The sequence below is a fragment of the Sapajus apella genome, unplaced genomic scaffold (assembly GCF_009761245.1).
Source record: "Sapajus apella isolate SASKATOON/1434 unplaced genomic scaffold, GSC_monkey_1.0 scaffold30, whole genome shotgun sequence".
Lineage (NCBI taxonomy): Eukaryota > Metazoa > Chordata > Mammalia > Primates > Cebidae > Sapajus > Sapajus apella.
In genome coordinates this window covers 20,042,474-20,055,900 of record NW_022436970.1, presented here as the reverse complement: position 1 = coordinate 20,055,900, position 13,427 = coordinate 20,042,474, and the positions used below count along the sequence as shown (strand labels likewise).

At 34.4% G+C, this 13,427-nt stretch overlaps 1 protein-coding gene across 5 annotated transcripts in view; it reads right to left on the bottom strand.

The window, feature by feature from the left end:
• ZNF407 (zinc finger protein 407) overlaps window positions 1-13,427 on the bottom strand; it is a 469,977-nt gene that overhangs the window by 166,757 nt on the left and 289,793 nt on the right. For 3 of the 5 annotated variants that reach the window (XM_032293888.1, XM_032293890.1, XM_032293889.1), the window contains exon 7: window positions 9,579-9,699. In XM_032293888.1, the coding sequence (XP_032149779.1) occupies window positions 9,579-9,699 (121 nt within the window). Of the gene's footprint in view, window positions 1-9,547; window positions 9,700-13,427 lie in introns of those variants that run through there. The other 2 variants (XM_032293891.1, XR_004273633.1) reach the window with 2 other exon arrangements.

Here is a 13,427-nt window from a genome sequence, read left to right as displayed (position 1 = left end):
GTGAGGCTGCTTCTCCTTCTCTCATACAGGGTATTTACCTCTCTGCTTGTTTCATTTTCCACATTTTCCAAGGAAGGCATCAATCACATCAAGTTCCACATAGGTTAGTACTGACCTATACACCTACTGACCCGTTTCCACTTGGACATCACATGGGCATCTCAGGGGCAGCTCATCCCAGACCACCCTTTTCCTCTAGGACATCCTCCCCCAGGAGACAGCACCTCCCTGACTGTCACGGTCATTCAGCCAGCAGACCCGGGCAGCACACCAAAGGATGGCGTGCAGCTCTCTGTCACCCTCCCTTCAGTCCATGCACTTGGCCCACAGGTCCATTTGTTCTCCCTCCCATTACCTGCCTCTCTCCACCCTTCCATCACACTGTTAGTCTAAGGTGATTTTCTGCCTGTACCTTTGCAATTGTCTTTTAAATGGTCTCTTGTCTCCTGTCTGATCCCTCTCTGACTCATTATTTGTACTGCACCAGTAATCTCTGCAAAGTTAAGCGTGACTATGTCATTTTCCTGCTCAACGTCCTCCACTGGCTCCCTACTGCTTTTGGAGGAAAACAAACCATCCAGCATGGACAGTGGTGAGAAACCCACATACCTTTCACACAGAAGCTCACATGACCTACAATCCAGGCTTGTCTGAGTGAAAAACAGAACTTGAAATCAAAAGAAAAGCATAGTTTGGGAGTGCAGAGTGGAACAAAGCCTTACTTTTAACTCAAGAATATATCAGGTTTTTAGACTGGAACAAATTTATGAAATTTAAATGTCAACCACTTTTCCCCCAAGCGATTCAATCCAAAATATTAATTGCTATATTTAAGCAGATAACTTGAAATTTATGTTTTCTTTCAGAGGAAAAATTCTTGTTTTATGAAATTTCATATGTGTTAAAAGTTGTAAGTTAACATGAAGAAACAAAACGTACTCAAATAAAATACCATGTCAAATTAATCAATGTATACTCAAGACCTACACAGAGACCTCCAAATGGTGCCCTGACTAATATTAAACAGACAAAATGAGAACTAGGGTTGTTTAGCAAAATTCAGGCCAAAATAATTAAAAATAAGAAATTAAAGTTTAAAGAATAAGAGGAAAGATTAATATTAGGTTAAATTCCCCATAGAGAAAAGTATCAGGTTACATATTATGTTATTAAATAACAGATCCTAGTTTATTTGAATTATAGCTGACTTGTAGTTCTACAGACAGGAACAGCATAACATTGTTTTATCAAAACAAAACAAACCTCAGGAGCAGTTCTTTTTCTAGAACTTCTCATAAATATAGTTAAGAAGGAAAATAATATGACTAGGAAAAAAAATCCAACAAAAAATTCGTGCTACATTCCCTAATTAAGAAGATAAAGATGTAAAATTTATAAAAGACAGAATATTGTCTTAAAGATATTCTTAAGGACAAGCCAAAATATACGCAATAAATGCTGCCACATAGAAGGCAGCAACTTATGCCTAAAGGGAGTGGAATGAGTCAGTGGATACGCTGATATGTAAGCGGCTCTGACTTCCTCTGCTTCATAAAAATGACAGCATCACCAACTTTGCCTTTCTTTCTTTCATAATTTTTCTGCGGGCTCCAGACAGGCAATATTTCAGGATATGTGGAAACAAAGGAGCTAAAAAATAAAATGAAATAACTAGTATCTTAGCGTTCTGACCGAATTAGTGAAAAACTGGTCAAATTTTTATGTACTTCAAAGTTATTCTGTCTCCGTGTTATTTTCTCTCAGATCTACATCTGAGGCTACATCCAACCCCACACTGTAGGGATGCACAGGTGATATTCTTCTGTCGTCTGTCAGCTCCTCCTGGAGATTAGAGTTTCCTAATAAGCTACACTGTATAAGCCTCTATTGCTGAAAGATAAAGATAGTTACATAGTAAAGTGTTTTGTTGTGTGATAATAGCTCTAGTGTCTAAGGAATAACTTATTATGTAAGAGACTATTGCCAAAAAAAAAAATTTTCTATTTTTTTCATCTCTAAGGCCTCTCTTTCTTCCACAATATATACAGGTATATCTAACTACTACCCAAGGGACTGTCCATAGTAATTCCTTGTAGAAAGACCATCCCCAAAGATAGCTTTGGTCCTTTTATAATGACTGGATTTGGGATTCAACAACAGCAGGTTTAATAAACATGTTTATCTGGATTCTACTTTAAGGGATAGCAGAGGGAGTGTATGGTCACTTTGTATTTAAAATGACTCTTCTAATTAATCTGTGATCTCAATGCCTATTTAAGCTACATCAACAAACAAAGCAACTTATTTGTAACTGAAAACAAAAAGGAGGCTCTTTGATTCTTTTTCTTTTAAAGACTTGTGAATCAGTTTATACTTTTTAATGCTGTGGAATCTATTTGTTTTCAAGTTTCTAAGATCGTTCACTTAAACAGGTTTTTTTTGTGTAAGATTAAAATTTAACAATATTAACTAAAGGCCTAGTGTAAATGCTTGTGCTGTATCAGCACAGAGCCTCGTAGGCTGAAACAAAACTTTTAAAAAGCCTATGTACTTGTGTGTTAGAAAGCAGGAAAGAAATGATGAATAAAGCAAGCTGCATATGAAAGTAACACTAGATAAAGATAGAGAACATTATAGAAAATACAAAACCAAATAAAAAATTAGAACTGATGAGATAAAATTCACTAATGAAATAGGCAGAGAAAAACAGGAAATATTTCATTCAGGAAGAACTCAAAGTTCTGCTGCAAAGGACAGATATGTCAGAAAAAAGAACAGATCAACATATATCACAACTTTCACACTTCATTACAGAATGTCTCAACCGATGATACAATTAAGAGGACATTCATTTTATTTTGTTAGGGAACCCCTCAAAAAAAGCCCACCTAAACTTACCAAGAACTTCTGCTCCATGTGAAAGGGAGTACACTGGCAGAAAGTGTCATCATGACACAGCCAGCAAAACCTTTCAAAGCAGTCTTGATGCTTGCCAGGACAAAACGGTTTCACAAAGCAGCCACCACACTGACATCTACCTGTGGCTGGCTGAACTGTGTGCAGGTGAGGAGCAGGAATGGGCCATCTGACCAGGAGCAAGCACTGCACAGATAGCTCAGTGGACACATTTGTTTTCCAGAAATCCATTGCGATTTGAAGAAAGCCTTGGAATCATTATTAGCCTAGGAAAAGTTTGGGAAGTAACTGGAATTTTAGGCTTTCAAAGTAAGCTTTCAGCCTGGGACATTTGTTTTTTTATTCTATCAACTAAACTACCTATTGACAGTTACAATAGAGTAAAATATAAAGACATATAGACTTGAGATAAATGATACAATGAAAAGGTGTTGATTGGTACTTTAAATGACAAAAACAGTTTTGATTTAAAGTCTGTTCTAATCAAACCTGGTTTGTGGCATTGATTTAACTGCTTCAAACCTAAATTATATTAATGTTAATTCTAGACATTTTCATTTTGATTATTTTCATGGGATCCCTTTATTGTTTAAGAACTTGAAAATCACCCAGAAGAAATAAATGCAACCTCTGGTTCTTTGGAAAATTAACTGTGTACTGTTCATTTTGGTATATATAATTTCACTTCTCTCTTGGCAAATACGATATACTGCTGCAGATCTATTTTTTCTCATTGTCTTTATTCAGGGGCAAAATCACATTTGTTCCAGCCACTGCTTCTTCTGGTACAACCTGTGAGCCTACACAGAAAGCAACAGGAAAACTGAAAGTCTCTGAAGAGATAATCCAAAAGAAGAAAATTGTTCCCTGTGGAGTGAGTCTCCCGAACTCAGGATGCTGCTGAAACAAGCGGCAGAACAGAACAATGAATCCCACTGTACACTGAATTCTTAATGCCACAATATCTAGGAAGGCTTGCCTCATTACTTAATAATGAATTATCAACTTAAAGTGTTTATAAAATAAAATTGTATAGAAATGCACACTATTATCTATGACCTGGAAAACATGTTTTATAATAGAGTTATTTTAGATAAATACATGTTTAAAAAATTAAACTCAATTTTCAGGAGAAATAAAAATTACAAACACATTTTTTTGTCCTTGCATCTTAAAACTTCCTTAAAAATGCTTCCAGCAATATACAAAGTTCAGACAAATTCTATTAAATTAAAAGCATTTTTGGCAAAAATTTTCGAGGATGTTGATACATATGTCAAATGGTAGTAAAAAACAGCAAATTTGCCCTGCATCAGTGACATGTGTAAGAGCTCGTGAGATGTGATTAGAAACACTCAACAAAATGTTTAGGTGTGCAATCAAAGAGATACTGGAGACAATTACAAAATATAAGTAAGCTCATTTCTAGTTGAGCAACACTATCTGATTTACAATGTTACTTTAAACATCTTTTGACTTCCCCTCGCCCAAAAAAGAAAAAAAAATCCTCTTGAGATCAAAAATTATTTTGTAGAAGTCATTAACACTGGTTAAGAACTTTGTAAGCCATATGTAGGGAAAGAAACCTCAAAGTATATTTCCAACAGGTTTAGCAAAATGACAAGGTCAATCTTCAATATAAGGCAGGGGCTGCACATTTCATTCTTCTGCTCCATGAGATAGACTTTCTACTCAGGGTTATGATGTCAAGTAACGAATAAAGAAGAAAAAGAGAGAAAAATGTAGAAAGTTAAAAAAAATTTTAAAGAATATGTAAGGTTAGAAGTACTAAGGAATTTACATGGTTAAGGAAAACGGGCCAACACTAGTCTTACGGAACACTGACACTAACCCAATTTCAATAATAGAGACATAGTACGCAAATGATAAAGTTGGCAGAGTCTGGCTTGACATTTTAATTTTCTGCAATTTACTAAATTATCATTTAAAGTGCAATGTAGGATAAGCCTTAATATTTTTATACTACAGGTAGTATTTCTGTGTTACTCTTCATAACTTATCACTGGTTTATTGTTTAATGTGCATTTAGTATATTTCCCCTGTAAATCACAGAGAAGAAATGGAAGCCAATAGGAAGATAAGTTTCACATAAAAGCCCAATTGTGGCCCCTTAAATGAAACACATTTACTCTGATGTGGAAGCCAATGTGATGAATGAAACAGAATGTAGTTCAGTATAAAAAACCCTATGGGAAAGTAGGAATTTTATGCTATTCCAAAGGTTACTTACTATAACACAATAAGTTTTTTTTTTTTCTATTTCATTCTTAATACAGAGGTGGTAATATGTAACAGAAAAAAATAAAAATATAGAAAAATGTTATTTTATTTCTGCAGAAACAAATCTAAAGAATTTGCTACAGAAATAATATACTAGACCAGTGTGCTATGAATCTAAATTAGTGCATTGAAATTATAACGAATAGTAATTAATGGCAAAAAAGTTTTGGAGTAATGATTGAATATACTGATTTGTAATGGATTAGACTTTTGGATATTTTAGACAGTAAAAGCTAATGAAGGGGGTACTTGTTTACATTTAAATACAATGAGATGTCATTACCTAAATTAATAATGCAAACTTGAAAAATAGCCTCAGGTTCAAAAGACCAATTATAAAGTTCTTTTGTAAACAAATCTATATTTGTATTTTTCATGAATAATTATAACTACTAGTATTTCTCCCCCAATGTTCAATTTATAAAATGAGAAATATATTTTCAAATGAAATTTAAATAATATTTCAGTTTCTAATGATGGTAACCTGCCTGCAAATAAGTGCTAATAATGGCAAATACAGGAACGCTCCACAGGAATAATTTTTATCTATTGATATCATACAAATAAAAACATAAAACTAGAAGTTTTAAAATATTTTGAACAGTAAAATATTGCAGAAATAAACCAGTGAGATAAATGTGAAAACAGATAATTTTCTTCTTTGGTAATATGTGATCATCTTAAAGATTTATTAAATCTATGAAAATATACATATTCAAATTTATTTGTGCTGTGAAAGAATATACTTTTGTTGAGGTAGATACAGGATCTTGTTCCCACTATCTTATACAACAAAAATAATCTTTGGAAACTTTATTCATTTTAAATCTTTTTTTCATCAACAAGAAAGTAAAGATCTAACCAAATCTGTTCTAACCATAGTCTCTCACTTCAGAAGAATTCAAACGTTTGCAAATTTTTTATATTCCTGGTCAAGGTTAATTTGCCTTTTGTTCACTAGTAAAAGAAAGCCTATTCATAGGTACACAGAATGGTAAAGCTGTCCCATGAACAGAAAGTGCTCAAATCATTCACTTTCAGTAATAATCAAATTATTCAAAAGTTTTAAATAAAGATTAAAACTTATTCTTTTATAATGCACATTAAGCATTTCCAAGGGAACTTTGGTAGCTCTCACTGGATTTAAATATCCTAAGTCTTTTATTTACAGAACAGTAACAATGTACTTAGAAAACACCACCTTTTTAATGTAGTACCTGACAGAGTTCTAACATGGATGGGATCCAGCTGGCTCAGATGCAGCCCTCTACAGAAGGGAGGCTATTTCACGGAGATAACTTGAATTGGGGATGAGTAATATGACCTCAACCTTAGCAAAAAGTATAATACATTTTTAAACCAAGAAAACCTGAAATACTGTGAAATACTTGTATGCATAAATGAGTCGACCAAAGCACAGTACAGATCAGAGGGAAAAAAATTCACAACCTTTCCAGTCATACTAGCAAAAGCCTTAAATTGTGCTTCTAGAAATGCACTTAAAAAAAATCAGGAACATGCACAAAGATGTAAGCATTTTTCAGGGTAAAAGCCCAAAAATGGTCTATGTGTCTAAAACGTTAATAAATTCATTATTGTGCATCAATGTAACTTGGGGCCAGGCACAGATTAAAGTTACATTGCCAAACAGTTTAAAAACCAGGCATTCTGAAACTGTATTCTCAGCTATTATCCAACAATTAATTTTGGATTTAATACATTTTTAACTGCTTCAAAACTGTTTCTTTTTTTTTTTTTTTTTTTAAAAACATATTGGCATGTATTGTAAATGACATTTTAACACACTGAAGACCTTCAGGACATTGAAACTCCTGCGTTAACTTGTTGAGCAGTATCCTGAGATGGAAAGGTGAAGGAAAACCTGAAACCACGATAAAACATTCACCTGAGATGACAGTGAAAACAAGGGCGAGCGTTCATCAAGCGACTGAGGTGCCAGACTCTGGCTAAGTGACTTCAAAGTGCTTCTCACCTAATATTTACCATAATCCTACGAGGCTGGTCCACTAAGAAGTCACAATTTACAGATGAGAAAGTGGCATTTCACTCAATAGTCTGACCACGGTCCCACAGCTAAGGAGTGCTGAGCCTAGATTCTCCATGTGGCTTGAACTCCTCATGACACCCCGTGCTGTGCTTACACCAAACGCAGACAGAAACTGGATGCTGCGACTCACTGGCAACTGTTATCAACAACTCCTCCTATTTAAAAATGTGTTGCTTGTCAAAACAGTCTTACGCTATTTTTAATGTTGTAATAAGTACATACAGACTTTAATGGTGAAATCTACTTATAAGTGGGTAAATATCACTTTCATCTGTTTTATTTGTGGAATTTCAGATATAATCTTGTTTGAAATCAGAATCCTGCTACTTAAAAATAAAAGTTTGAAGACGATATAGTAGTTATATAGGGAAATGCTTACTGACATGGAAAGGTATTTACAAATTTTTAAGTATAAAAAATAAAATATATACTGAAACAAAAAAATCCCACCCCCAACAACAGTAATAAAAACCTTATGCATATAGTACAAACTGAATGAGTATAATCCTAAGAGGTAAGGGTGAAAATTAAAGGAAATTCTTATATTTTCTAATTGCTTTTCTGTGTTTTACAGGAAAGCCAACTACAGTATGATCTCTTTAATAAGGAAAAAGAATATTCAATAATGTTTGTTTTTTAAAGAACTCATATTTTCAGCAGTATAGAATTTCTGTGTCTACCTCTAATTAAATCATCATTTTACCGAATTTCCAAGAAACACCAATCCAGTGTTAAGCGAAGACAGAACTCATAAAATGTTGGATGAATGAATAATTAATGAATAAAATATATCTGTAATATCTCTGCACTATACAATGACCTTTCACATAAAACTTAATGTAATAATGTGGCTGATAATAGAGATTATGGCAATATATTTGCTAAATACATAGGTTAGATCCACAGGAATACAAAAATCTACTTTTTAAAGGTTTCAGGCTTAACATACATATTATAACATTCAACAAAATGGGCTGCATTTAAAGATGCAACCTCAATTTTATGTAATCATGTGGGTCAGGCACAATGGAGATCTTCAGCTCCAGGATAAGGAAGGCTCTCACCCTTGAGTTCAGGCTTAAGACAGATGTCATTCAGCTGTCTGCAAACTATGTGGGATCCCACAGACCACCACATGGGGTCCAATCTCACTCTTGCAGGGTTCAGGCACAATGTGACCTGGCTGCAAGCTCTATGCTGCACCTGATCTTCCACTACGCCTCTCTACAAGTACCTTATCATGTACTTGAGAGGACAATTTAGCATTGCCTGAGTATATCTCACACTCCTCTGCACCAAGGCTTTGCTGCCGCCACTAGGTAACTCTGCAACCTGGCAGACATCACTCAGCCACTGTGGATGCAAGTGAGTGGACTGAACATCCATGACCTCCAAGATGCTTTCAGTACTAACATTCTACATGGTGTCATCCCCTCCTCATCATTTTAGAACACACATTGACTGGGGCCTGGAAATAATTTTACCATTTTCACACCATAGCTGAGATGCTGTCTCCTCTGTGAGGACTTCATCTGGGCTCCACACAACCCTTTATGTCCTTTCCTGGTCTCTCCCGTTTCCCATTCAAATCTGTATTATAATTACTTATAAATATTAAGTCACATTTTATGCTATATTCTTAAAGGGAAATGTTTCTTGTATCATCTCCCTTGTCATTAATGAGTGCTTTATTCATAAATAAAATACCATAAATGGGTTGAATAATTGATTACTAAAATTGTTTCCTTACTTTGAGAAATGCAATAAAATCATTGGAAATGCAGTTATAAGAAAAAAGCATAAAATCTGAACGTTAAGATTATAGAAAATGGAAAAGGATGTTATTTCTTTAAACAGTAACTAAATTCTGCGTGATATTATAATGGTAGATACATGTCACTATAAATTTGTCGAAATCCATAGAATGTTCAACATACAGAGCGAATCCCAATTGAAAATACAGACTCTGGGTTAGAACAATGTCAATGCAGGTTCATCAACTGTAACACATGTACCACCTGGTGGGGAATGCTGATAATGGAAGAGGCTATACATGTAGGGGTTGGGCAATACACGGCCCATTTCTGTACCAACCTCTCGATTTTCTGTGAACCTAAAACCACTCTAAAGAATAGTTCATTTTTTAAAAGTCACTAAAATTAGGAAATAAACTCCCAACCTAACATATGAATTCATGGTGATTAGAAAAACTATACTTGTAATTGGTATTTAACAGGCTTTTAATCCATCGTGGCGGCCCACCTGATTTGACTGCTCAGTGATGAGTCATTACCTGTAGTCACACCAGGGGCATCTGTAGGGCTTTTCTCCAGTGTGTACACGTTTATGCCGAGTCAAATGAGACTGGGTTGTGGAGGCAAAGTTACACTCATCGCATTTGAAAGGTTTTTCTCCTGTAATATATCAAGAAATGTTATAGATGAATAATAATAACAACTGAAAATGAAGGAATAAACTTGGTATTGACAATTTAAAAAACACTTATTTCCATGAAATGTCAAGAATATGATTCAATGGACTCCACACATTTAGGACATTTGGATATTTATTCTCAGAGTGAGAAAATTAGAAGATATCATTGATTTTGGTTTTTATATTAGAATGTAAGCAACGTATATATTATATGGTTAAAATTTATTTTACATAAACAGGAATCTAAATTCTAGGTATGGTTCAGCACTGTATTTAAAATGGTTTAACAAACTATGTTACATTAGAGCCCTTACAAAAATCTCAGTGAGGTTAAGACCAAGGATAGCATATATCAAAGTTATAGTTTGAATATATAATATAAAACTACTTAGTAAAATCTTAACATTAGATATGAAGAAAAATAAATAGAATCAAGCTATAAATGGGCAGCACTTAAAAAAGTGTCCGAAGCAACAACAACAAAAAAATACGCTATATTAAGCGGAGTAAAAAGAGACCCCAAATAAATATTTAGAATATTTAATACCACATTAAAACATACCAACCCCATGTAGCTATAACAGATAGATAGGTAAATAGACAGACAGACATAGGTAAATAGACAGACAGACAGCTATGTAGTGCTTAATGGCAGGGACACGTTCTAAAAAATGTGTGATTAGGTGATTGCATTGTAGTGAGAACATCCTGCAGTGACTTTACAAACCTAGACAGCATAGCCTACTACACACCTAGCTAGACGGTGTAGCCCATTGTCCCTGGGCTACAAACTTGTACAGCATGCTACTATACTGCAGGCAACTGCAACACAATGATAAGTATCTGCATGTCTAAACACATCTAAACACAGAAAAGGTACAGCAAAAATACAGCATCATAATCTCATACTGTGTATGTGGTCTGTTGATCTAAAGGTAACGTGATGTGTGACTCTGTGTGTGTGTAAACGTGCTTATAAAATGTAACCCTTCTACCCATGAGAAGTTCATGGCTTGCAGAGGACATGAAGAGAGTGAAACAGAATACTGGTATCTTGAACAAAGTATTTCCTTCATTTGACACCTCCCTCTTTTTTAAATAATTCCTCCCTACCCCACACACATTCAAAGAATTACTGAGTCTTATCAGCTTTTAATTCCACTGGCTATAGGCACCGAAAATGGGGATATTTAACTTTAATTAATGTAAATTTAAATGTAAAAACTGATACTCAGCTATTGAAAAAAGGCTTAAATATGGCTGGAACAGCTTGGGAATGTGAATCTACTTTTTGAAGTGTAACTTTTATCAAATCTAAATATTGACCATATATTTCAGATGAAAATTTAGCCTCTGAATGATATTCTAAATTGTAAAATACCAAATTTCAAAATCATAGTACAAAGATTATAATAAAAATAACATTAATAATGTTATATTGAATTGATGTAGAAATGATAATTTGAATTTGGTTAAATTAACTTTTGTAAAATGGTTATACCTGTTACTATTCCTTTTTTTAAATATGGCTACCAGGAAACAATATTATACATGTATAGGTCACATTACATTTGTACTGGACAGTAAGATTTAAAGAAAACCTCACTCCCCTAGTCTCAAAAAAATAATGTATAGTAATATTTTTCTCAACATTTTTCCTGGCAAATTTTACATATTACATGGATTAGTTTTACATCTATTCAATAACTCTACTTGTTATTTCTTACGTTCCATGTTTTTGTGATAGCTGTATGAGTATACTGACTTACTTAGAAAACGGGGAGCAAAATATCTTAGTTTAAAATTACTCTCTATCAATTTGGCTATCAGTAAAATCCTATCTGAAAATTAGAACGTTTAGAAGTTCGCCCTACATTCTGTGTCTATTTACACTGCTTACCCATAATTGTCGTAACATTTAACTGAATGCATACACAACTCATTTGGTGGTATTTTCTCTCTCATTGCAGCACAGTGCTTAGATGAAGCCAGATGGGCTTCAATTCTGATCCCAGTTTTGCCATATTTCACTTTCTACCTATTAGACCTCTTGAACAACATCATGAGAATAACACTACCAAACATGCAGGGTAATTGTGTGGATTAAAGACAATAAAAAATATGGAAAGAGCACACTTAGTGCAGAGTTCTCAGTAGCCTGTGGCTTTTATCGTTATGATGGCAGAACTGCCTCAACACTGACAATGGCCAACAAGTCTCTGCCAGAGGTGAAAGGAGCACACAAATGCTTCTCATCAAGAGCTCATAACCAGGAAAAAGATGAATGGCTAGCAAATATAAAATAATTCATGGTTGTACAGAGTTAATGAATATGACAGAAAGATATTATTGAACACATCCCACTAGGAAATATTTGACTTACTCTTGTTTTGTTTTTTTTTTAAAGACTATATACCAAGCAGAGTAAAAATCTGAATTGAAAGGTATTTTCGTCTCTTCTAGCCTTTTGTCTACAAGATAAATCCCATCTATAGCACCCCACTCATGTGGGTACTGGAGGTCTGCTTGAATACTCTTTGTTCTCAGTTTCTAAACCTCTGGTCAAATGACTTAAATAGCTATAGACAACTCAATTGTACTGAAATGACTTACACAAAAATTGACTTTTACAATGATGGCAGATTTTGCTTTAATTTAGTGGAAAATCTATGACATTGATATTGAATAAGAGTAAAGGAAAAGAGTTGAAGCTACTCAAATTTGACACAGGAATATTCTGCATCATGGAATATGAACATCCACACAGCATATCTGAAAACAATTTGATTTGTTCACTTAAACAAATGAGTAGTAATTTAATGCTACTCATTAAATTACTAGTAGTAATACACCAATGTCAAAGTGTAGCACACATAAAAACAGAAGCACTGGTCTAGATAAAACAATACTTATTATAAATTATTGTACTAACCTGACCTGTATCTGTCTAGACTGGCCATATGAGGCCGAATGTATAAAGCATTTTAAACAGCTTCAATGAGTCATAATTGACATACAAAAACTTCCATTTGATAAGTTTTGTTACTGATGAAGCTACTGCCACAATCAAGATAATGAACACAACCATCATCCCCAGAAGGAGTCCTGTTAACTTCCTGGTTCCCTGCTCATCCCGTTGTCAAGCCACCATGCTTTCTTGTCACTACTGTATTAAGGCAGTATTTCCTAGAAATTTATATATCTGGATACATATAGCATGAACTCTCTACTGTCTTGACTCTTTGACTCAGCATAATTATTTTCTGACTCATCTATGCTATTATGAGTATAATTACTTCATTTATTTTCATTGCCAAGCAGTATGCCATTACATGGGTGTACCAAGTTTGATTAACCATTTGTCTACTGAAGGACATTTGAGTTGTTTCCATTTTTGGCTACTACAACAAATAAATCTGCTCCGAGCCTTCATATGCAAGTCATTATATGAATATATATTTCCTCAATTTGGGTAAGAAACTGCCACACTGTTTCACAAAGTGGTTTGAGCACTTTACATTCCTACCAGCGACGTATGACTTGCATCAAGCCCCGCCAACACTTGTCGTAGTGAACGCTTTACACCTGCATTCCTCTGAGGGTGCTGAGGATCCTTCCATGTGCTCATCTGCCATACCTTTATATTCTCTGGGGAAATATCTGCTTCAACTTTGTGACTCATTTATAAATGGTTGTTTGTTTTCTCAGA